General features: G+C 39.2%; 1 protein-coding gene across 1 annotated transcript in view; it reads right to left on the bottom strand.

Moving 5' to 3' along the window:
* Nucleotides 1-24,479, bottom strand: part of LOC122405506 (sestrin-1) — a 214,972-nt gene that overhangs the window by 122,911 nt on the left and 67,582 nt on the right. Inside the window, exon 6 of the mRNA XM_043410314.1 lies at nucleotides 17,178-17,207. Within this exon, the coding sequence (XP_043266249.1) occupies nucleotides 17,178-17,207 (30 nt within the window). The remainder of the gene's footprint in view (nucleotides 1-17,177; nucleotides 17,208-24,479) is intronic.

Below are 24,479 nucleotides of genomic sequence, written 5' to 3'. Positions count from 1 at the left end.
TAAACACAGAAAGATTGCTTTAATATCAATTTAACCTGGGTCATTTACCGTAAAATAATACATTTCTATTCAATATAATACGAACGACATAATTGGATAATGGAGAAAGTAACACAAAAAAATTGATAAATCCCTTTCTACCAAGATTCAACCAAAGGGTAGCTTATAATTTCAGCTCCAAATTTTTGTTTTCACTCAATAGAAATTCACGAAAAATACTTCGAGTATGACTTTTATGCCACAAAATAGACACTCGAATAAACCTCGATATATTTGTTTTGTCGCCGTTTCTATAATACAATACATAAATGTGTTATACTCGTCAGTGATTTGTTTAAGTTTTCTAGCCTTGAATATCCCCAGATATTGGTCGATAAAACTAATCCTACCACACGATACTATCACTTTTCGCTAAAAAGAATGTTTTTAAAAGCTCACAATACCGATGTTTACTGTTTCACACTGTATGGTGTAAGTACAAGTGTCTCGATATGATTAGATACCTCTGAGTACCAGTGTTCTATATATAACTCATACCGTAGTCACAAACAGAATTTTCTTTTTCAAAAAGAAACTTAATTTTCCCGTTTAATCGTCCAGCTACGAACGCAATGTATCGTTCCATTTGATTACAAATACTATCGCGAACACGTACACGGGAACGCGCGAGGATCGCCATAGTTGGTCCAAAAAAATGAAAAATCTCGTCTCTGCAGGCTCTTTGGATCGAATCGCCGCGCTCGTAAAAGAAAAATGGACATTTAAAACGCGGGGAACGCTATGAAACTCATGCTAGACGTCTAGTCGAGGACTCGTAAATAAAGGCTTTACGACGATTGCGACATCGTTGACCTTACGCGAAACATTTATTAAAATGCTACTGGCCGTATCCATCGCGGCAACAACTATTAATCATTACGGATAAAAGATACAAGGTATCAAAAGATTTACTAACTAAAACAAGCAAACATATTCGTTCGGTTTGACATTGTAATCGCCGTTACATAATCCGCCTGTGTGTTCCGAATAAGGAGAACCGGCCGGGACCAAGGAAAACGCCTTCGGGAAGCAAACGCATTAGAGAAATTGTTCGTCGAAGCGGAATCGCCATTCCGCTGACGTAATCGTTTCAAAAATTTCCTACTTGCCCAGAAGGATCGCATCCTCCCCCTCCTCGAAACGAGTTTGTGAACCGAACTTCGCGGCGCCACCTGCTCCCCACGTGCTCGATGCTCTGATATCACTCTTCTTCGATGTTGCATCATACTTAATCAACGCGCGTAAATCAATTCAAATTGCATAATACGAGGGAAACAAAATTAACGATAAATCTGACTCGTGTCGATCGACCTGACTCCCAGGTTCTCGCGGAACCTCTTCTTTCCCTTGTCGGGTCCACTCTGACCCATTCACCCCGAAACTCTCACTGTGATCCTTATTTGGTACATTTTTTCAACGTTTTTATTTGTCGAGAAAACGTTTAGTTCACTTTCGATGAGTATTCTATCTTTGAGGCAATTGTCGAATCCCCGAACGAAAGAAAGATGGTGATTTCAATGTAATATCTGTAAATCGTCGAGTAAATTTGTCAAAAGTGAAAATCGAATTTTTCGAAAAAAAGGGAAGGGGGGGTGCCAGAGATTTTCGCCGAAAAAAAAATTTCAACTTCTTCTGAAACAAGTATTATTGCTTGCGGGGGTCAAGTACAATCATATTAGGAGCAAAAATACCCCCAAAATCCTTCCCACTGTCGAGAAAAAAATTCCTAAAGGAATTGAAATTTTTGATGAAATTAAATGTTATTTTATTCCAATTATTTTTTGAAACAGGGCTTGAAATACGTCCCATGGGTACCTACAGACACGTATTAGACTATTTATCTGTAAATCGTCGAGTAAATTTGTCAAAAGTGAAAATCGAATTTTTCGAAAAAAAGGGAAGGGGGGGTGCCAGAGATTTTCGACGAAAAAAAAAAAATTTCAATTTCTTCTGAAACAAGTATATTTGCTTGCGGGGGTCAATTACAGTCATATTAGGAGCAAAAATACCCCCAAAATCCTTCCCACTGTCGAGAAAAAAATTCCTAAAGGAATTGAAATTTTTGATGAAATTAAATGTTATTTTATTCCAATTATTTTTTGAAACAGAGCTTGAAATACGTCCCATGGGTACCTACAGACACGTATTAGACTATTTATCTGTAAATCGTCGAGTAAATTTGTCAAAAGTGAAAATCGAATTTTTCGAAAAAAAGGGAAGGGGGGGTGCCAGAGATTTTCGACGAAAAAAAAAAAATTTCAATTTCTTCTGAAACAAGTATTATTGCTTGCGGGGGTCAATTACAATCATATTAGGAGCAAAAATACCCCCAAAATCCTTCCCACTGTCGAGAAAAAAATTCCTAAAGGAATTGAAATTTTTGATGAAATTAAATGTTATTTTATTCCAATTATTTTTTGAAACAGAGCTTGAAATACGTCCCATGGGTACCTACAGACACGTATTAGACTATTTATCTGTAAATCGTCGAGTAAATTTGTCAAAAGTGAAAATCGAATTTTTCGAAAAAAAGGGAAGGGGGGGGTGCCAGAGATTTTCGACGAAAAAAAAATTTCAATTTCTTCTGAAACAAGTATATTTGCTTGCGGTGGGTCAATTACAATCATATTAGGAGCAAAAATACCCCCAAAATCCTTCCCACTGTCGAGAAAAAAATTCCTAAAGGAATTGAAATTTTTGATGAAATTAAATGTTATTTTATTCCAATTATTTTTTGAAACAGAGCTTGAAATACGTCCCATGGGTACCTACAGACACGTATTAGACTATTTATCTGTAAATCGTCGAGTAAATTTGTCAAAAGTGAAAATCGAATTTTTCGAAAAAAAGGGAAGGGGGGGGTGCCAGAGATTTTCGACGAAAAAAAAATTTCAATTTCTTCTGAAACAAGTATATTGCTTGCGGGGGTCAAGTACAATCATATTAGGAGCAAAAATACCCCCAAAATCCTTCCCACTGTCGAGAAAAAAATTCCTAAAGGAATTGAAATTTTTGATGAAATTAAATGTTATTTTATTCCAATTATTTTTTGAAACAGAGCTTGAAATACGTCCCATGGGTACCTACAGACACGTATTAGACTATTTATCTGTAAATCGTCGAGTAAATTTGTCAAAAGTGAAAATCGAATTTTTCGAAAAAAAGGGAAGGGGGGGTGCCAGAGATTTTCGACGAAAAAAAAAAAATTTCAATTTCTTCTGAAACAAGTATTATTGCTTGCGGGGGTCAATTACAATCATATTAGGAGCAAAAATACCCCCAAAATCCTTCCCACTGTCGAGAAAAAAATTCCTAAAGGAATTGAAATTTTTGATGAAATTAAATGTTATTTTATTCCAATTATTTTTTGAAACAGAGCTTGAAATACGTCCCATGGGTACCTACAGACACGTATTAGACTATTTATCTGTAAATCGTCGAGTAAATTTGTCAAAAGTGAAAATCGAATTTTTCGAAAAAAAGGGAAGGGGGGGTGCCAGAGATTTTCGACGGAAAAAAAAAAATTTCAATTTCTTCTGAAACAAGTATTATTGCTTGCGGGGGTCAAGTACAATCATATTAGGAGCAGAAATACCCCCAAAATCCTTCCCACTGTCGAGAAAACAATTCCTAAAGGAATTGAAATTTTCCTATAAATTCGTAATATTTAAGTTTTCATAAAAGTTCTACAAGCAAGTGAAACATATATATAAAAGAAAATATTCCATATTAGGGTAATTGACTCTATCAGCAAAATTACAAGTTAAAATACACGTTCTTCGACAATAAAAAATCGTATGATGGTTGAATCTGTGTTTTTTGCGTTTATTGAAGGTAACAAAATTTAAGAATACGCAGTCTGAATCGTATTTAAACACGTGTGAAACCGTTGGGGCTACGAGGGCGAGACGGAACTAGAGTCACGTAGAAGATCAAAGGCTCTAGCAGAGACCTTTGTCTCCTGCTAACCCTCGAGGCATACATGCTTATCAGTTCGTTAGGTCGAAAAAGGGATGGGAAGTCACTTATTTTTCAAACTGGGCAGTTCAATAACTCTTTGTCAGTCAATTTTCATCCGGTTTACTTAAAATTCAATTCCAGTGAAAAATTACAGCATTTGAAAATTTCGAAGACGTCATTCTTATAATTTATCTGTACAAAACATAGTGGTAAGTTCAGGATATTGAATCGATAGATTTATTTCAGCTATAGAAACTATATATTTAAAAGTTCTATGTGCAAGTCCAGTAATCTACAGATATCTACGGTTCTTCTACGGTCCGCGAACCACTGGTCTAAATTATTGCTTGTGAGATAATCACAAATTTTATTCGTTCATTGTCACGACAACGGAAGAATAGCTCCCCAACGCTTAGCAAATTATTTTGAACTCAGGATATTTTCGCAAACTGACCCGATTCGCGTGAGATACGCTCGATCCTCCCTCGTTCGTCGGTTATTCGCGTTCATCGTTCGATTTCCAATCGCGACTCTTCGTTACATTTTACGATAAACGCCAGCGCGTGGAACGAATAAATAATTCAACGCTATTCCGGCCTCCTTACGGTCGCGTGAAGATTAAACGCCGCGACGATACGTATAATTTGGTTGTTCGAAAGGACACGTGGGTGATCGATCGCAAAAGGGGGGCGAGGGGGGTTTCGAAATTGTGCCTCGGTGGTTCCAGCGTTACTTGGTCGAAGGAATTTACGTCTCATCGATTCGTACGAAGGGCCTCTCTCTCTCGTTCCCTTCCCTTTCTGACGCGCTCTCCTTCTTTCTCGAGGTCTTGTTTTCTCGGACGACACGTGCTTCTGTTTGCAAAGAGTGGCGCCAAACCATACGTATACCAGCAGGACCGCGTGTCCTCCATCGATGTATTCGGCGGATCACGCAATCCGGGTGTGCACGTGCTCTCGCATACACGCACGGACGAGGAAGTGAGCTCGCCCGAGGGAACCAACGACGAGGAACTTTTAATAGCCGGTTTCGAGAGACGTGTCAAGGATACATCGCGAAGACCCTGCTTATCCAACCACGATCATGATATACGAAGCCACGATAATGGATTAAGGGGGGGGAAACCACGGTGATGGCCGAAAATAAAGCCACTTTTCAAGAATTTTTTGCCCCGTAACTATGGAATTTTTTCTGATAAATGTTTCACGTTTTCGAAAGTACATTTCTCTGACTAGTTCTTGTAAAAACTTCGTATGAGAATGTTAATCATTATAGCCGTAAAAGGAACCAGCGTAAGAGGCCTCTAAATATTTGTTAGAAAAGAATTCTTTTAACGAATATTTTTATCTCGATAGCGTTAAAATTGAACGTGTATCCGCGATCCTTTCCTGTCCAATATAAATTGTATCGAAGATGCAGACCGAGTCAAAAATAATGTCATTAATCTTGGAACCAAAAATGAGAAAAAATTGAAACTGAACAAGTCTCTGAGGAATCTGATGTCTATCTGAGCAAGTCAGGATTTTCGACAATTCGAGGAACATTTCATAGAAAGGGTTCGTGGAAAAAGAAGATTAAGAAACGCTGATTCAAACGACTAAAATCGGTTCGAAATAGTCCATAACTGGTCCACAATTTTGCGCCTCGAGTATTTCTGGGTTCTCTTCTAATAAAGGAAGTTATGGGAGAGGCTGGTGGGTCCACCGGAGTTATGTGCTTCGTACGAGTGGACCGCGGCCATAAACACTAACCTAAGCTAAACAGCACAGGGGTGTTCGTAAAATAAGGTGCACGATAAGAATCTGGTCTCTCCAACAATCAAATCCACGGCACCGTAAATACTCGAACGCTATAGTCCTGGAAGTCCTTCTATCAACGGGTAAACAAGCCCCTAAAGTCTCGGTTTATGGTGGCCTGCACGGATTTAGCGGAATCGCGCACCCAACTAACAAGACAGGTTGCTTCCGAAGTGTGTTTACGAAAAGGAAGAACATTCGGATCGAATCTAGCGCAGGCATTAATCCATCGCGTTCCAGAACAACAGAGCCACCATTAAGGCTATTGATAGTCCCGTAAAACCACATCAGCAATATGTCTGTCATCTCTCAAACTCCGCGAGCCACGTTGATCTTACTCGACGATATAAATAGGCAGGGTCGAGAAGTGTGTCGAGTAAAGGAAGAAGCGAACCGTGCGATCCATTCTTCGTGGATTCGATCGGAGAAAAATTTCCTTGGAAACGGGGACTCGAGCATATCGAAATTAGAAACGGGGGATCACGAGTTTCCTTTGTGTAGGGGAGGTTGGAGCCAATAACACGTTAAATAATTTAAGATCCATCGTACCGATTGTCGAAAATTTTGGATATTCGATACAAAATATGTCTATGGTCTAAGAATACAGTTACTCAATAGACAAATATATCGAAGCATTTTCATCACCTTCCACATATATTCTTTAACATTTCAAGATAGAAATACGTTGGATGAAATAATAAATGTTATTCCTTATATGTATATAGTTTAGAATTTTGTTCCTTTGATCTAGAATACAAAATCGAACGACATTTTGTTCATAAGTGTACCACATGTCGTATGAACTAACATCCTTCGTAATAATAGTTATTTAAACTATGTTTATCGCATAATTAAATTAGAAGTTTATAGCAAGAATCATACTTTTGTGTTCAGATCATCTTCGATAATTTTGCATTTTTTAAGGAGGATTTTGGTTTATACAACGCTGGGTACTATTACGAACAAAATGTCGATTTTTTATTCTAGATCACATAAAAAAAAATACTAGACTGCACATAAGAACATTTATTATTTCATTCAAAGTAGACAAAATGTAACGGGGAAAAAAATATATTTGTATCTTGAAACGTTGAAGAATATATGTGAATAGTGGCGAAAAGTTACATCGAACCCTTACGCTGTAAAAAAATTGTCAAATATCGCTTCTCGTTTTAATGAATTCGTTGTTGCGTTGTTTCGTGTACGTTAACGTTAACGTTAAAGATAAAGGGGGCCTCGGTTTAGAGGATCGCGAGGAACGATCGGCGTACGCGAGCAAAACGAGCAACGGTAACGGGAACAGTCTTTATCGCCTGCAACCGCAATGACCCGGTAATTTCAATCTGAATCCAACCACAACTAATTACCACGCACTTCTGCGCCGTGCATACAGACTCCTGGAACGTTCATGGACCCGGTTCGCTTTTATTAGCATCCCCGGGTGCACCGGCTGCCGAGTGCACTCGTCACGGTATATCGACGCGAGCAATCTGGACGTTAGGCGATCGAATATCGTTCCAGATGTGCACCGCCGTGTCACGATCGGGCTCGAAAAATTTCTTGAACCGCGGTTTACGGGCCGCGTCGCCATTTTTCTTTTCAACCGTGGCACGTTCAACGCCCGTGTCTCGCTTTTTCCTTTTCTTTTTCCCCGCCGTGCCCGATCTCTCTTTGTTAAAACCGACGCCCCGCGTACAATAGCGACGATTGTTCGTCCCGCGCTCGGAAAGATGCAACAACGATAAAAAAAAAAAGGGAAAAAAGCGACGCAGAAGTGGTTCATTGGGCACAACCGTCTTGTATTGTGGCGCGTTACGCTCGTTGTTTGTTTAATTACATTTATTCCGCGCGGACCCGCATGTCGTTTCCCGTTTTACCGCTACCACCGCTCAGACCGAGGTCAGTTTTCCGTGCGTCGACGCGAGCAATCGTCTATATTTATCTGCAAAGTGTACTTCGTAACGCGGTAAACAAACGCACGGCTAACTGCTAGAACGGGATTAATCGACGTTTTAATAACCTCCGATCGGAGACACCTTTCAACTAAATTTCGTGGACTACTGAGAGCTAAAATCTTCGAGTCATAGATTTTCGAAGAGAGGTTCAATGTACGAAAATTCGACTTACAGAGACTATATATGATGGTTGACTTTCCGATTGTAGTGACTTGAAGAACGAAAAATTCAATTTTTAAAGGCGAACTATTTACTTTACAAATTCTATTACAGTCAAAGACTATAATTTTACTTTGTGTTAAAGATTTAATAGATTGTTGGCCAATATTCAACGATAACTAAAGCAGAGAATATGTCTCCAATGACATTACACTTTTCTATAAAACTTCGTCTTACGTTTCTCAGGGTTCATTTATTTCCAGTTAGCCACGATAAAAGTTCGATTTATACAAGTTAAAATAATGCATGTAACGTATGTGGCAGATAATTCGAGTTAAAGTTCTGTTGAATGAACAAAATTTTCATCTTATGGAGGTTCGACTGTATTTTTATTTTTGCGTTCCATGGAAGACTTCTATTTGTAATTAATCTCTGATAAAAGAAATAATTATTCGAATGAAAACTGGGCAAAATTATTTATCGACCATGCTCAATGGTTCCCATGTGTCTTATAATTTTTTTATAGTTTTTATTGTATTTTCCTCTAATAGACTGTCTCTACTCGACAGTTCAGTATTGTCGCGTGGAATTTCTCCCAATTTTATTTTTGAATTTTTGAAAATTTGTCGAATATTTTCTACGCGGATTTTACCGTTCGAAGAAACAACGCTCGCCGCGAACGAGGGACGTTAATTGTTATGCGTGGTTCTAAAAGTAGTCGCGGTCTTACGGCATAGATCACCCATCGCGACCGATGAGCGCATTATCGATTATTATTCACGATACCGCCGTAAATAGTAGACGGTGAGAAGGTATTTTTAATCGTTTAATTCAGTCGCGGTGATGCGACACGTCTAGCTAATCGACAGGGATCGTGATCTATCGCTGCAATAGCTGAACATTTTCTTGCGATTTTTCAGAAAACATCCGACTGTTATTCGACGTTTTCATTAATCGAAAAATTGTAGACATGTCGAGCATCGTTCGTGTATTTCACGTTTTCGGTAACTATGCGTTTCTACTCTGTTTTCCAGTTGTTCTAGAAAAATAAGAGAATAAATAACGTTTCCAATTGCATGCAAAATTAATTGCACCTGTGCAGATTCTCATATTTTTAACTATCCTATTCTACGAAGCTTCCCATCGTACACAATTAAAAACAGTCTAAATAGTAATATTTATATTGGTACTTAATAGTAATATAGACCAACTTCAATCACAAAATAAGAAAAATGTCGATAGAATATTGACAAACTCTACACTAGTTTCTACCTGTATTCATAATACGTAAATAATTCTACTAACCTCTACAATATTATGCTTGCGATTCAAGTGTCCCAGTTATGATGTTATGAAAGTATCAAACGCAAACTAGTAGTTAAAATATCACGTTTCATACGTCGTACGAGTAACAAAAAGAGCGATTCTGGAATTCCTTAAAAAAAGGGAGAAAGCGTTTCCCAAGTTCGATTATGAAATACTCATGATTTGGAATGTCACAGGACTACCGGAAGTTAATTTAAAAGGAAAATCGCGTCAATATCTTCGTTGGTTTACGAGAAACCAAGTTGTCAGACCGAATGTCGATCATTCTCTGCGATTCGGACCCAACAGGAACATTTTCATCGAATAAAAGACGAAGAGGTCGCAGAGATTCGCGATGGTTCTATTACGCAAATGATTTTCCATTTATTAATAGCAGCCGCGATTTGGCAACCACTGTTGCTTACCAAGAGTGGCCATGTACGGGGTGGCTCGTGTGTGCGTGACACACGCGCAGGCGACTCGTCGTTACGGGGCTGTTTGCGACGATCGGTAGATCGTAAATGTAATTGATGATTCGCGCGCGATCGCACGACTACCGCTCGACGCCGTGTTTACTATGAATTTGCACACAATAAGCGAAAGCGAGGAGCAATGGAGCCACCGTATATGCACTTTCCTGGGACTTTGATTCATTTTTCCACCGGTTTCAATAATTGACTCGTGTCTTGCGATTTCTAACAAATTTACGATCATTCGTGGGACTTTGGATCGCCTGGAATCCGTATATATCCGTCTCAGGAGGCTGAGAAATCTTGAAAATCTTAAAACTATCAGTGAATACTCGATATCTTACTCTCGTTTAACCTTCTGTGGTTCAAATTATGTTTGGTATACGAAAAAAATGATATAATATGGGAAAGCTCTTATTGGGAAGCTCGTGAACGTGGAAACGTGATTTCTTCATACAAGTTACAGAACAGAAGATTCCATAAAAGCGAAACATCTGCTACTGGGGTTAAAGAATATCTCGTTTATTTCCAAATCGATCAAATCCAGTTTCCAAATTTTTGTAAATTCTAGCATCAGAGTCCTAACTTTCTATATTCGTAATAAATTTTTATCTGTTGTTCCATGGAGTTGATCTCGAATAACAGAACGAAGGAGTTATTTACAACGATCTCTAACAAAATAACCATATTCACGGGACTTTGGATCGCCTGGAATCCGTATATATCCGTCTCAGGAGGCTGAGAAATCTTGAAAATCTTAAAACTATCAGTGAATACTCGATATCTTACTCTCGTTTAACCTTCTGTGGTTCAAATTATGTTTGGTATACGAAAAAAATGATATAATATGGGAAAGCTCTTATTGGGAAGCTCGTGAACGTGGAAACGTGATTTCTTCATACAAGTTACAGAACAGAAGATTCCATAAAAGCGAAACATCTGCTACTGGGGTTAAAGAGTATCTCGTGTGTTTCCAAATCGATCAAATCCAGTTTCCAAATTTTTGTAAATTCTAGCATCAGAGTCCTAACTTTCTATATTCGTAATAAATTTTTATCTGTTGTTCCATGGAGTTGATCTCGAAACACAGAACGAAGGAGTTATTTACAACGATCTCTAACAAAATAATCATATTCACGGGACTTTGGATCGCCTCGATAGTCTCTATCAAAAAAGATCTCTCAGAAATTTGCAAAATCTTAAAACCACACTGAGTTATGGAACCACCCACTGTTCGAATTGTTTCCAAGTTTCGAGCCTCAAGTTTTTATATTCGTAATAAATTTCCATTAGTTGTTTCATGGAGTCGATCTCGCACAAAGGAGTTATTTCGGGAGCCTTCTCGTTCGAAACCCGGAGGAGTAACGGTGATTATATCGGTCATAGTTGAGGGATCGTTCTTGACAGGAGGAAAGGAGCCGAGATGAGCGCGCGTTGACCTCGACCGGGCTTCTTCGGGGTGTCATTAACCGAAATGACCCTGCTCGAGCGTGGCTGTCGCGCACTTTCACCGAAACCTCCGCTTTTACTCTCGGACCTTGGCATAAGAGCGCGCGCGCGAGCCGTGCCACGACCTCGATGCTCTCGTGCAGGCTCCGTCGCTTGAATATGCATGCAAATTCCATCCTGTTTACAACCGAGTATCTGGCAACCGGTCGACCGATCGCTGCGGGTGACACAGATATTTTCTTAACCTCTAAAGGCACCTACGGGGCCGGTTCTGCGTGCAGCCGGTTATGCATAACAGAGCTTGTATGCAAACGCGGCCTGTGCCACGGGACAGACTCGCTCGGATCTCAGCCGGGAACGAGTCGTTACGCAAGAACGCGTTTCGAGCCGAACGAGTTCCCCGGCTTCGATGTCCAATTGTCGTTTTTCGATTCACTCTACTTTTTTTCTTTTTTTTTGCTTCTATTATCTTCAAGCATCAGGATTCACTCGAAGATCCGGGGCTCAAAGTTTCGATGAAAGGATACAGAGAGTCTTGAAAGGATTCCAATTTAACGCGATCGTCGTTTGTCAACAATGCGACTAGAGTGTCGATTGGACAGCTAAGGTAGCCTATGTAATGTTTTTTAGATACGAGGAACTGATGGAATTGAGCTTAACGTTGATTTTTACCTAATTGATACATGGAACTCATCATTCCTTTAAGGCATTCAAAAATTAATGAACCAATGGGGGATTGGATACATTTTTAGATAATTACATTGGCATGTATTAAAAGATCGTTAGTTTAACACTAGATTTACGGAAGTCAATTTGACGGATGTCTGATTCCATATTTAAAATTGCAGAACGCGTAAAATATTATTTTTTAACAACTTATGTTGAATTTGATTGATGCATTGGTGAGAATACATATTTTAATTGAAAGAAAAATCGTATTTTAAGGTAATTGTCAACATGAAAGGTATCAATAAATATACGTGCGATCAATACCCGTAAATCTAGTGTTAAACTTGCGGAGAACCGCATAATAATCCATGTAAGGGTTCAAATAAATTCATTGTACCTCGAATGCACATATTTATCATTTCTATATAATCACTAGACTGCTGATGTGTATGCATTTATGGGAAATTTTAATCATCAAAAAACTACAGAATGGACTTACCATGCAATGATATAAGAAATATTTAAAAATACGAATTATTATATTTAAGGGTTGAGGCAACCTTCTATAAAGCTCCCATTTCATTAATTCTATCAATAAAAATATGAATTTGCACAAAGATCTGCAGTCTAATAATCACCAATGCAACAGGGTTAAAAATTAAATTCTATATAGGATAAACCACGTAATTCGATCAGCTTCACCCTCAATTAGTATCGTATAATAAATTTATTGTACTTGAAACCATATTTATGTTTTCTATATGATCACTAGACTACACAGCTATTTATTCATTTATGGAAAATTGGTGAATAATCACCAATACAACAGGGCTCACGTAATTCAATCAACCTCAACCTCAACTATTATCGACAATAACTATTTCTTTCATTCAAAAAACTGTTACAATTATATTTCCATGAAAATACGTAACACATAAAGTAATAAAAAGTGGAACGATTTGATCGAGCGTTTCATGGAAGAAGAACGCGACGATTGGAAAGCAAAACAAATACTCGAGAACCGCCAAGCATTTTAACCCCTTTATTTTGAGCTTAATTCTTCCCCCTACGCTGCGAACGAATCGTTCGTAATTTCGCTCGACGATTCGTGATCCCGTGAACGTTTACCTAGGCCCGCGCAACATCGCGCGTAATCGTCGCCGGTGTGTTACGCAATCCTGCTCGCGAAATAATATCCTTCAATTCCGCGACGACACGTTGCTCGTTATCTACTTGACTCGGTCGTCGAACTCTCCCGTGCGTCTCTTTCGATCGCGTTTCGCGGTTTCCGCACGATCTTCCGCGAAATCACCCCTCGAAGTTCGTAAAAATTGTGCATATCGTTAGCTTCGAAAATATTCCAACATCGAAAGTGTAAACATCATTCAGTCGTCAGTCGTTTTTATCAGGGATTCCACTATGAAAGTATAAACGTTACTTTGTCGTCAGTCGTTTTTACCATTACACTATTTTTAATCGTTTAATTGCGCACGAAAGAGGCTAGAAACGCGTGACACGATTCCTAGAATACCTAAGAATTAGACGCAAATTATTGCCTTTGTAATATTGAAGTAATTGTGATATACTAAAAATGTTTTTCTGGGAGCTAATGAGTTAATTTTAACGATTGCATCGAATCTATCGTGTCGACGTCATGGAAGCCTAATGAATTTTTTCCAAGGATCCTGATACTTCCGAAACATAATTAGATACGTTTTAGAATCGAGACAGTTATCGAATACGTTCCTGGAATCGTTCGTTCTGCGACGTGACCGCGATCTCGTCGTTTCCCTGAAATTAGCTCCATTCGAACTCGATGATTTTGTTTTCCACGTAATTGAGTAACAACGGTTCTCGGAAATCTCACCCGGGAGGATAAATAGTCGATAACGTATGCACGTACGCCGTTCGCGAGCGTTGTTTCATTAGGATAATGCGTTCGATCGGTGAATTCGTTCTGAACGGCCGAAAAATAATGGAAAACGATCGAGAAAAGTAGATTGCCGCTTATGGAATTGCGATCGATCTGGCAGACAATGTCGTGATACGAAAATCTGTGATGCAACGACCACCGTTCGCTATAAATGCCAGACCATCGAATCAGATATCGCTAAATATCGAGAGGGCATAGTCTTTGAGCAAACTATCGACGATACTGAAAAATCTTTCGAAGATTAAACAATTTGCTGCAAGCATATATTAACACTAGAAATGCAATGAAATTGAGTGTTTATTCATTCTCTTATAGAAAATTTAAGGGGGGATTCTCGTGTAACAGATCGAAAAAATCAATATTTTTTTTGTTTCCATAAATTAAAAGTATAACAATTCCTAAAATTTTAAAGTCGAATTTGTACACAAGTGTTCGACTAATAAAAATCCGAAACACCAGTATTGTTATTGAATCTTATGAATATTTTTTTACACTTTAACACTAGAACTACCGACAATTATAGTGTGTTTATTTGTACCAAAGAAATTGAAACGATAGATACGCGATGAAATATATAATGCAATGGAAATAATTGTTTATGTATTCTCTTATAAAAAATTACGATAAATTTCCCAAAATTCAGACAAATAAATTTTTCCCAGGTTTTATTAGAAATTACGAATCGGTCATTTTGACTGGTTTTTAGTAAAACCAGTATTTAGCATTTTTTTTTTTTTTAAATAGTTTAATTTGTTTGTTTTCGACAGCCACCCGAATGTTTATACTTTCAAAGTTCGGTTCAACTCGGGTGAACGAAAAAATGTAATATGCATGCTCGCGATTATACTCGGTATAGAGCGTTAAGCGGTTAAAAAACAAGGCGGAAGTACGCGGAAAAATAATGTTACCTAATAACGAATGTTACTACTAAATTGAAGCCTTCGCCGGATAGTCATAAATATTTAATGTTGTTACGGACTAGAAACCGATTTAATTAAATACCATCATAGATTGAGTATACACTTTGCCTCAATTGCGACATTGTAACGTTTCACAAGCTAAACGCGTACGATACAACTTAGCCCATTAAACCTCGAATAATTATATTTTTAGAATCGATGTTTATTCGTTAACCCCGCGACTTTTCGGATCTAGAAGGGTTAACAGTCGTTGAAATCAGTACACGCGAGATTTTGCAATTGTCACGTTTTGGAGATTATTATCCCAGCGTGCGATCGTTCGAACAATAAACCGTGTTGTTCTCACGAGTCACCGGCTGACCGAAGGAGCGCGCGTAATTTCACGATCGATTATCTTAATGATCTGTTTCCGCGTGGCTCCACCTACGAGCCCGATCCACCGTGCTCGTCGACCGTTTCTTGAATAATCGGCCAATTATCGCGAGGCATCGTGGAAATCGCGCGTTACGCAACTTCGTTAAAAATCAACGAACAATAACACGCGGATAGGGTTACCATCGTTGAATCACAAGAGAGAGAAAAAAAGTACACGGGATACACTTTAACCCTCGAATGAATTATATTTTAAGTTACGAACGAGGCATTATTTGCACAGGATGTCCGGTAACAGCTACGAGTCGTACTGCGTGAAAAAAAGTGAAAAGACAGATTCTGTTTCGAGGTGATACGATTTTGAATGTTATCGGGTACACGTGCACCAGCAACGCAGAATTCTTATGCGAATAATAATCTCGAATAACAAATAAATGATAAGCGATCATTTATCCGTTCGTTCGCTGATATACAAATGAAACATTTAAATTACAAAATACAGAAACGCGAAACGTTCGAAAGTGTTCGAGATCGATTCGATGGCCGAATGTATTTACGCGTTAATGAATATGAAAGAAGCTCCTTACCTTGTGCGCGGCTAAACAATCGAGAATAGACGAAAATCACGCGTGATCGTCCTGGCAATAAATCGCGAACGCCGCGGATCGTTCCGCTGAAAGGATCGCGCGTACAACGTAAACGTATTCGAAACTAGCGTATAATTCCACCTTGAGTAATTGTTAATTTCGAGATAGCATTAATAAATGCAATTTATTCTGCATTAACATTTGATTATAACGAATTAGTAAGCGAACACCTGCGATCGCTAAAGTTGATGAACGAGCTAAAAGCGGAGCAGGTGTTGATGCAGTTATAACTGCGTTTAATCGCGAAAAGAAAGAAGCTCCAACACATTTGTTCAAAGCTGCCGCAATAAATAATGTTTTTAAATTATTATCGAGTTCCATCTGCGCGTAAAATGTTTCGTATCGAATTACGAGATACTAAACCCCATTAAGTACAAGTGTTCTGTTTAGAGTACATCCCGAGAAACATCTTTCCTATTACAACTTATTGCAATTTATATTTATTCTAACCCTCCTATAACACAGCAGATAGGTTCCTAGAAAATACCGTGTTCTGTGAAACCGTGTTATGAAAATTGATTAAAACAAATATTTTTTTTTTTAATTCTACATAAGCAACTTAATTTTTATGAAAAATATAAGTGTATGTGTAACACAAAACAAAAAATATTATTTTAATTTAACGCGACCTTAATTTAATAAATTATAATTTGTTTATATTTTTTCATGTAATTTAGCTTTTAAATATGTTAGCAAAAAATCATGTTATCCAGTGCTGTAGAAGTACAGTGTTATAGCGAAACCGTGTTGTAGGAGGGCTACCTGTACCACGTGTTGACGCCTGAATCAACTGCACCGTGATATTCTTTTCCATAAGATATAACGGGAAAAAAAATATTTAACATCGGTCCCAAACGCGGAACGTTCCATGCGAACGAAGTATAGTTGTTCGATCGAGCAAGCTTGTATCAACGTTATCATTAAGATTTACTCCCGTATTGTTCTAAATCCCACGTAAGCCGTAAGGAGCTCGATTCTAACGCGCGTAATGTAATCCAAGTGGCAGATTCGGAGACGCGCGCGAGCAACTTTCGGGGCACGGTGCAGCCTTCGAAACTGTTTGCTCGCATTAACAACGTTCGTCTACCCCGTTCGCCACCGTCACGAAATGTTATTAGTTTCGCGTACATATTTTTCCCGGGGATTACATAACCTCCCTCCTTACGAGAAATTAATCCGGCCCACGCCTCATTCGCGATTCCGAGCACGTCCTCTTCAGTCTATGCTCGTAATTTCTAAGCCGACGTGAAATCTCGCGTACGCGTGTCCAACGGTCCGCGACGCTGTATCCATCTCGAAACGGTATCGTTCGCGTTCGCGAACGAAAACGGTTCGAATCGTAAGTATATCGACGTTCGATAATACCACGGATCGAGATACTTCGATTCGTGAAAACTGACGATCGGAAAAGAAAAACAGATTGTTCTTAGATTTCACTTACCCATAATGATACCTTGAGAGCTATTTGTATAGATGAATTGGGGAATTCGTGGTACCACTCACCTTTTCATCGAGATTGTTCAAATCCGGCAACTGAAACAAAATATATTTGAAATGCATTAACCTATGACGACCTTGCTTTCGGTGCTTGGTAATGGCGACCGTGAAAAGGGTTATCTTTCGACGATTCGTATTTCGTGCTTTTCGATAAGATCACGGTCGCTGGAAAGACAGATGAGCGTACGCAGTTACCTTGCAAGCTAATAAAAGTATTGTGCGTTAGTATGTCGCTTGACATTGTTTGATTGTTGAAAAGATTTGACAAAAAACGGAGCACAACACCGACAAAACGTGCCTCTGACGAACTTGGATGGGCGATTAACTATTGGCGCGAATTGATACGTACGTGGATGCGCCACCTGCATACGTGGTCGAAAGCGCAGCGATGCACGCGACTCGGGAGGTAAATCAGTACCTACGTTATCCACGGCTGAGCACGGACGGTCACAGATGCCGCCCACGGTACATGAATTTTTACTTCCTTGCAAATTGAAGAAATTGAAGCCAATTTACGACAATCAACCACGCTGGCTGAATATATTCTCCCGGAGACTGTAGATAGCGTGCTGTTATTAATTTAAACGCTCGATGCGTCAACCCATCTTCGTCTAATTAACCTTCATTATCGTCGTACGTGCCCCGAAGTGTGCGAAACAATGTAAAAGGGCCGAAGAATAAAAGATAACGAAATTTCCCTTCCGCGTGGATTTGAATAAATCGCGGCAAAAAAAAAAAAAAGAAAAAAAAACTGTATCACGACCACCCCGTTACCTAAAAGTGCTCTATGCAAATTTAATTACACCGAAATTCATTAATTCCGCAGCCCACCCTCCCCAACCCTACTTTTTTTTTATCATTTTTAATAACACGACGACAGAATTTCCAAACAAATTCGCTGCAATTCTGCCGATGCACGGACGACCAGGATGAATCTCCTCGTTTATGGTATCGTCACCGAAAACCGGTGGTCTACTTAAATATCAAGATACCATACATCGCGGAGACATTGATCACGGCTATCGTATTCTTTTACGCGCGTTCAGGTTTCTGGTTCACCTCGATCCAGATTATTCGCAGCCTCCGCGGATCGAACGGGTGATTCACTTCTATATGGAAATAACTGTCGCTAAATAATAATTTAACAACCTTGTCCGCGCTGAAACTCGAGAACTTCGACAGGGAGGAGGGGGGTACGCGTTACGTAAACGGAACGAGATCTTCTCCGATAACTTCGTGAAATATGTTCGGTAGCGCGAGTTAAATAAGAAGATTTACAACGGCTATGCGCAAAATCAGACCCGAGTGGTCTCAATTTGTTGATTATCCGGATAATCTGGATATTCGATAGTCGTAACGGTGATAGAATAATCCAGCATAATAAGGGTTAATGACTCCTTTGAAAGTCGCATTTCATACTGTTTGGTCTGATTCACAGCGAAACAGTACGTGTATCAACTTTTATGTAACTTAGATTTATCTTCGCGCGATGATTTGTCGCGTAACAAGTACACACACAGTGCGATTTCTGCTGCAGTTTGCATATTAAATAGCAATTTCAAGAACCATTTGTCACTCGTACGGTTTAATTAAAGAGTCCTCTGAGCTCATAAAGCACCGTGACTCTTTGACCTCGCGACAAAAAGTGTACCAGGTATCGTTTGCGGAAACGCAGATAATCTTGAAATGTCTTCGACTCCTCCGCGCGCCGATCCTCATCCCAGATATGCTAATATCCTAATCCGGCTTCATTAAACTTCGCACGGTCGCTTCGTATCGTTTGCTTCGCAAATTGAATTATCTAAGCCACCGAGGGAATTCTTTTCGTTCGAAAACGCGTAGCCTGAGGCCACGTCGAAGGACTGTTTGTCTTTCGATTCGAAGCTGGAGTCATTTCTCCACGTATGCGGAGCAAACATTGGGGGCTGAAGCAACTTGGGAAAAATCTTTCCAAATTAAAAGTTTTAATCACACTTATGACTTGGAAAGGTGTCCTTTCTGAGCCTAAAGCTGCGTTTCTGCATCTTCTTAAGTTTAAATCGGCGTTTCGCGTACGCAGATTAGGATTGATTTAAGGGGTGAGATTCGTGTAAAGATAATTGACAATTTTTTACAGCATGAAAGTTAGATGAAGCTTTTCACGTATATTCTTTGAGATTTCAAGATATAAATATTTTTTTTTCGTCACGTTTTATCGATTTTGAATGAAATAATAAATGTTATTCCATATATCGATGGCGCACTAGCATTTTTATTTGTAATGATTAGACTGCGGATGTTTATGCATTTATGGGAGATTTTAATCCTGAAAAAACTACAGAATGCATTTAATATGCAAAAATATAAGAAATACTTAAAGTAAGATACGAATTATTATATTTAGGGGTTGAGACAGCCCTCTGCGAAGCTTCCGTTTCATTAATTCTATTAATAAAAATGTGAATTTGCATAAAGATCCGCAGTCTAGTAATGATACTCCGCGTCGTATGAACTGAAATCATCCTTAACCTCTTCACGATTTTTTTTTTCTATTTATTATTGACAGTAACTATAATTATAAAAAAAAAAACTAAACGCCCACATATGTGGGCAAGGGCTTGAAGAGGTTAGAGAATGCAAAATTATCGAAGAAAAAATAATTCTCGCAATAAATTTCTAATTCAATTATGCAATAAACATAGTTTAAATAATTATTATTATAAAAAATGTTAGCTCACACGATGGGTGGTACTATTATGATTGTTATTATGATTGACTATTATGAAATTTCATTCGATTTTTTATTCTGGGTCAAAGGAACAAAATGCTAGACTGCATATAAGGAATAACATTTATTATTTCGTCCAAAGTCGGTAAACAGTACCAAAAAAAAAATATTTATATCTTTATTTTAGCAGCTAGACTGCACATAAGGAATAACATTTATTATTTCACCCAAAATTTATAAAACAATACCGAAAAAAAAATATTTACACCTTGAAACGTTAAAGAATGTACCTGGAAATTGGCGAAAAGTTTCATCGAGCCCTTATGCTGTAAAAAAATTGCCAAATATCGCATCTCGTTTTACCACTTTGCACGAAGCTCCCCCCTTAATGATCGCTGTTAATAATTAGCACGATTTCGATCAGCCGTCCTAAATACGTTCCCTTTGTCGCTGGTAGCACGCGTGGGAACGCGTTTGCTCGATAATGTCTGTCACCCGTAACCGCGATTATCATTCAGATCTTTGAAAACGCCTGTCACTCTGTCGCTATTCCCCGGAAACGGTTGTGAAATTCATTCCGGCGTAATCGCGAATAAATCAGGAAAGGGCGAGACCACAGAGCGATGCATATTTATGCGTCCGCGGTAACCGGGAAATTAAATTCGCGCGTTTCAACGGGATTTACGGGACGAGGGCTCGAGGGGGAGGGAGGGGATGCGCGCATATTTCGCGGTCAAACGTCAAAATGCAAGGCAGCCAACAGAAATTTATGCCGACAGCTTTTTTCCCCACCCTCTGGGGCGGCTCGTGTCCGATTCGTGCCCGTCCTTTGTTGTATCGCGAAAATATCGACTGGAATTCCAGCGCGTAGCAACACCGATGAAAATAAAAGGAGGTTTGTTTGCCTTGAAATCGGGACACAAAAGCGGGGCTGTTATCGTTTCGAACGTTTCGTTCCCGTCGTCCGGGCGTTATTTAACTCGACGAAAAAATCTTGCCGCGTAACGCTCAGGGCGTACGGCCCTCCCACCACCCCCCCCCCACCCTGAAATTTTGGCAAATCGCTGGATCGATTGGTGGAAAGTTTCCAAACGGTATCGATAGCGTTACGTGGGCTCGGTTAGGTAACGCGATTAAACTTTCATTCGGTGCCTCGACTACGATGTTACAGGTTGTCCCAGAAAATACCGTGCATTTCGAACCTTTAATTTATTAAACAACTGCATTAAAATGCGATATTGAGCGTGATGATCTACGGGGACTGGCGCGGCGAAGTCGTTTCGCGCCATATTGCGGACCGCGGATATATCATTATTTTACAACGGTCAAAGATATTTTGACACCGGTCGTTGCACCGTCGTGTCCATAGGAAACATATAATTTCCACGGAAATAAGCACGCGGATACATTTATCCAAACGTCAAAGGATAGGTTTTTAAATTTCAACCCACCGAACGTTTCTTTCGACGATTATTTTGCACCCAAACGCAAAGGTTTTAACCCTCTGCGCTCCTGTGTCGAATGTGACTCGACATCAGTTTTTATCTGAGGAACTCCTTTGTCGAGTCCCACTCGACATTTTGTCAAGTCCAAAACAAAGAGATATACATTTGAAAATTACAAAATACAATATTTCTTAATTAACGTAAATTTCAAATAAAACATTTAAAAGCATTGGGAGCAACTGGTAACAAGATTGAAATTTAATTCGGAGTGCAAAGGTTTTAAAAGAGACTTTTTGGTCGAAAAATAAACTATGTTCAGTGTTATAGTTCCGTATCCTGAGGATGATATAATTACAGATAGTGACGACAAACGCAATAACCACCGTTTCGTAACTCGTCAGAGGTTTTATTAGAAACATAAACAAATAGTACTTTACATCGACTAATCAGGACAAAGGGTAACTTTGCATCTCGTTGCATTCGTCTGATATACAACTCTCGTCATACACGCACAGTCAATTCATCGCTTTATATTTAGAAACATCTCACTCTCTCTCTCTCTCTCTCTCTCTCTCTCTCTCTCTCTCTCTCTCTCTCTCTCTCTCTCTCTCTCTCTCTCGGTCTATCGTTCGAAGCAACAAAATTCCGCAAGCGCGCGCACAGGATTATTTATCGATGACGCTTCTGCGGCATATATACGCTGCATCCGTGTAAATTTATCGATCGTCCGCGAACGTAACAATCTGCGTCATTAATCGAAACGTGTTTCGCGAACGAAGGCAATCTTTTATTGCACACGTGTTCCCCTCTTAAAACGATCAGATTGTCGTATCGTAACGGAGCGTTTCCCCCCAAAAACTATTTTTGCCACGAGACTGCTTCTCGACCGAATATACGTTCGCGTTTACGCTCTCGGCTATCTGGATTCAAAAAAAAAGAACCTAAATGCTCGATGCACGTTTTATCTTCGTCGAGGAAATCGAAATATTATATTTAAACGCGACAATATCGTATGAAATTCACGTTACATTCTGCATGAGAAAAGTTAATCGATACACTTGGCATTTCGCTATTAACCCTGAAATGCTATAGCGATGCTCCACACACGCGCTCGTGCCGACGTTTTATTCGCAATTTCCATAAACTGTGTGTTGCCCTCTAATCGTCAATAAACTGTAAAGTAGAAAACTATTTGCGTTCCACCGTGGTAAAGAGCGCGCGATTATTTTTCTCCGACCGTTTAAACTTTATTTTCACCATTAAAGTTACCTGGTATTAACGAGAATCACGTGTAGGCATAATATCGCGGGGTTAACCGATTCAATCGCAGTTAATTAATCGTAGGTGGAATTTAGTTTCCCCTTTTAAAAATCATTATTTTTCCCGGCATGCATTATACAACCAATGACGTGCGAGAGACTCCAGTACAATGGGTTTCCTAGCTTTAGAGAGGGAAAACAAAGAATGTTGAATAACATAGAATTAAATTATAATGAGGCAGAGTACGGTACAATGAGCCACGATGCAAAAATATGCGGAAGAAACAACTATTTAATTTTCGAGAGACACGTTTCCTTCGCTCAGAAATAACTGAATTCGATAATTGCACAGACAACAACAAAGATAATGATATTTAAAAGGGAAATACACATTACCGTTTATCGTTACTTCAACTGATAAATAACTAATAAAAAAACTACAACGACGCAAAGGTGAAGCACGCTAGAAATAAGCAGACTTCGCTTATTTCATGTTAACCTTCTAATTATGACTTTTTCACGGAACACTTGTTCGCGTTGCACGGAAACGCGGAAAAAACGACTGAAATTAACTCCACGGACCGCGAGCTCCACAGTCTGGCACAAACGGATTTATACATTTTATACGATTCGTCGTTGGGAGTCCCTTTCGTTACTACGAACGGAATATTTCTAAAGGTTTGCGAATAAAAACGAATCGAAACGTATAAAACATACGAGTCCTCTCAAAGTTATTTTATTCGACCAGCCTCTGTATTCCGGCTCGAGTTCGTTCTTTTTTGATGCCGCGTTTCGCGGAATACAGCTCGGGGAAACATTTTTCCCCTCGAAGGACAGAGATTCGCGTTCGATTAAAATTTGTCCGATATATCCTCCGTTTTTCCTCAAAGGAACCAACGAACCGCTATCGGAAGTCTTCGAGCACGAAACTTGGCCCGATTTCCCGATCCGCTGCGCCTTAAACGGTGGATTTCCGCGGCTGAGAAACTTTTCCATTTGCCGACTTCGCGTCAAGAACTTATCAGCTTTTACCCGGCGGCTTTAAACCCCTCCCCCGCCGACTGTGCTTCGAAAATACTTAATTGATCGAGAGAATCGAACGCGAACGGTTGAACGGGAGCCGCTCGACCGAACGATCATCGCTGGAAACCGTTCGAACAAAGCCACGTATATCGCGGATTACATTTCTCTGGCTGAACAGGGCATAACGGGGCTGCCCTGTTAAACGGAGAATCGATAAAGAAAAAATATATGTGTGCACAGGGTGTTTCAAAATACGCGGCACACGCCGACAGCGAACCGGAGAATTCAAAACTGCAAATGTCGAATCACTGAACACGATTTCGTCCACGAAACTCTTGTCAACGAAAGGATATGATTTATCGTATGGTTTTAGTTTGCAAAGATATGCTGATTTATCAAACGTTGCTCAACACTGAACCTACCGACACTTCTACTATAACCTTTCTTTTTCTCTTTTAAGAAACAACGTAATTCTAATTTTTGTATTATTTGCATAGAAAGTTGTGTTTTGAGGTTTACTCGTAAGATACCTTTCTCTCTTATGTCGCATATTATACAAATCTGTACAAAAATATCTAAAACTTCTACTCAGAATGTGCATACTCAGTACTTTAACTTCATACAGAAAATTTACAAACCACATCGAAATTTCTTAGTTTTCATCGGATAGAAGTTAAAACATCCTTAAAAACTTTGCTTCAAGTCGATACCATAGTTAGTTCCAGAGAAAACAATTATTTACGAAAAAATGCTGGGATAGTAATCGCGTAAACACCCTGTATGCAAAGTTAAATTCACTTTCAATTAAATAAACAATTTGTTATTCGGTTTCATCGCACACCAGTCGTACAATCAATAAAAATTGCTGAAACTA

Source organism: Colletes gigas, unplaced genomic scaffold, assembly GCF_013123115.1.
Source record: "Colletes gigas isolate AHSC1104 unplaced genomic scaffold, ASM1312311v1 Colletes_gigas_Sc00001, whole genome shotgun sequence".
Lineage (NCBI taxonomy): Eukaryota > Metazoa > Arthropoda > Insecta > Hymenoptera > Colletidae > Colletes > Colletes gigas.
This window is presented reverse-complemented; position numbering and strand designations above follow the sequence as displayed.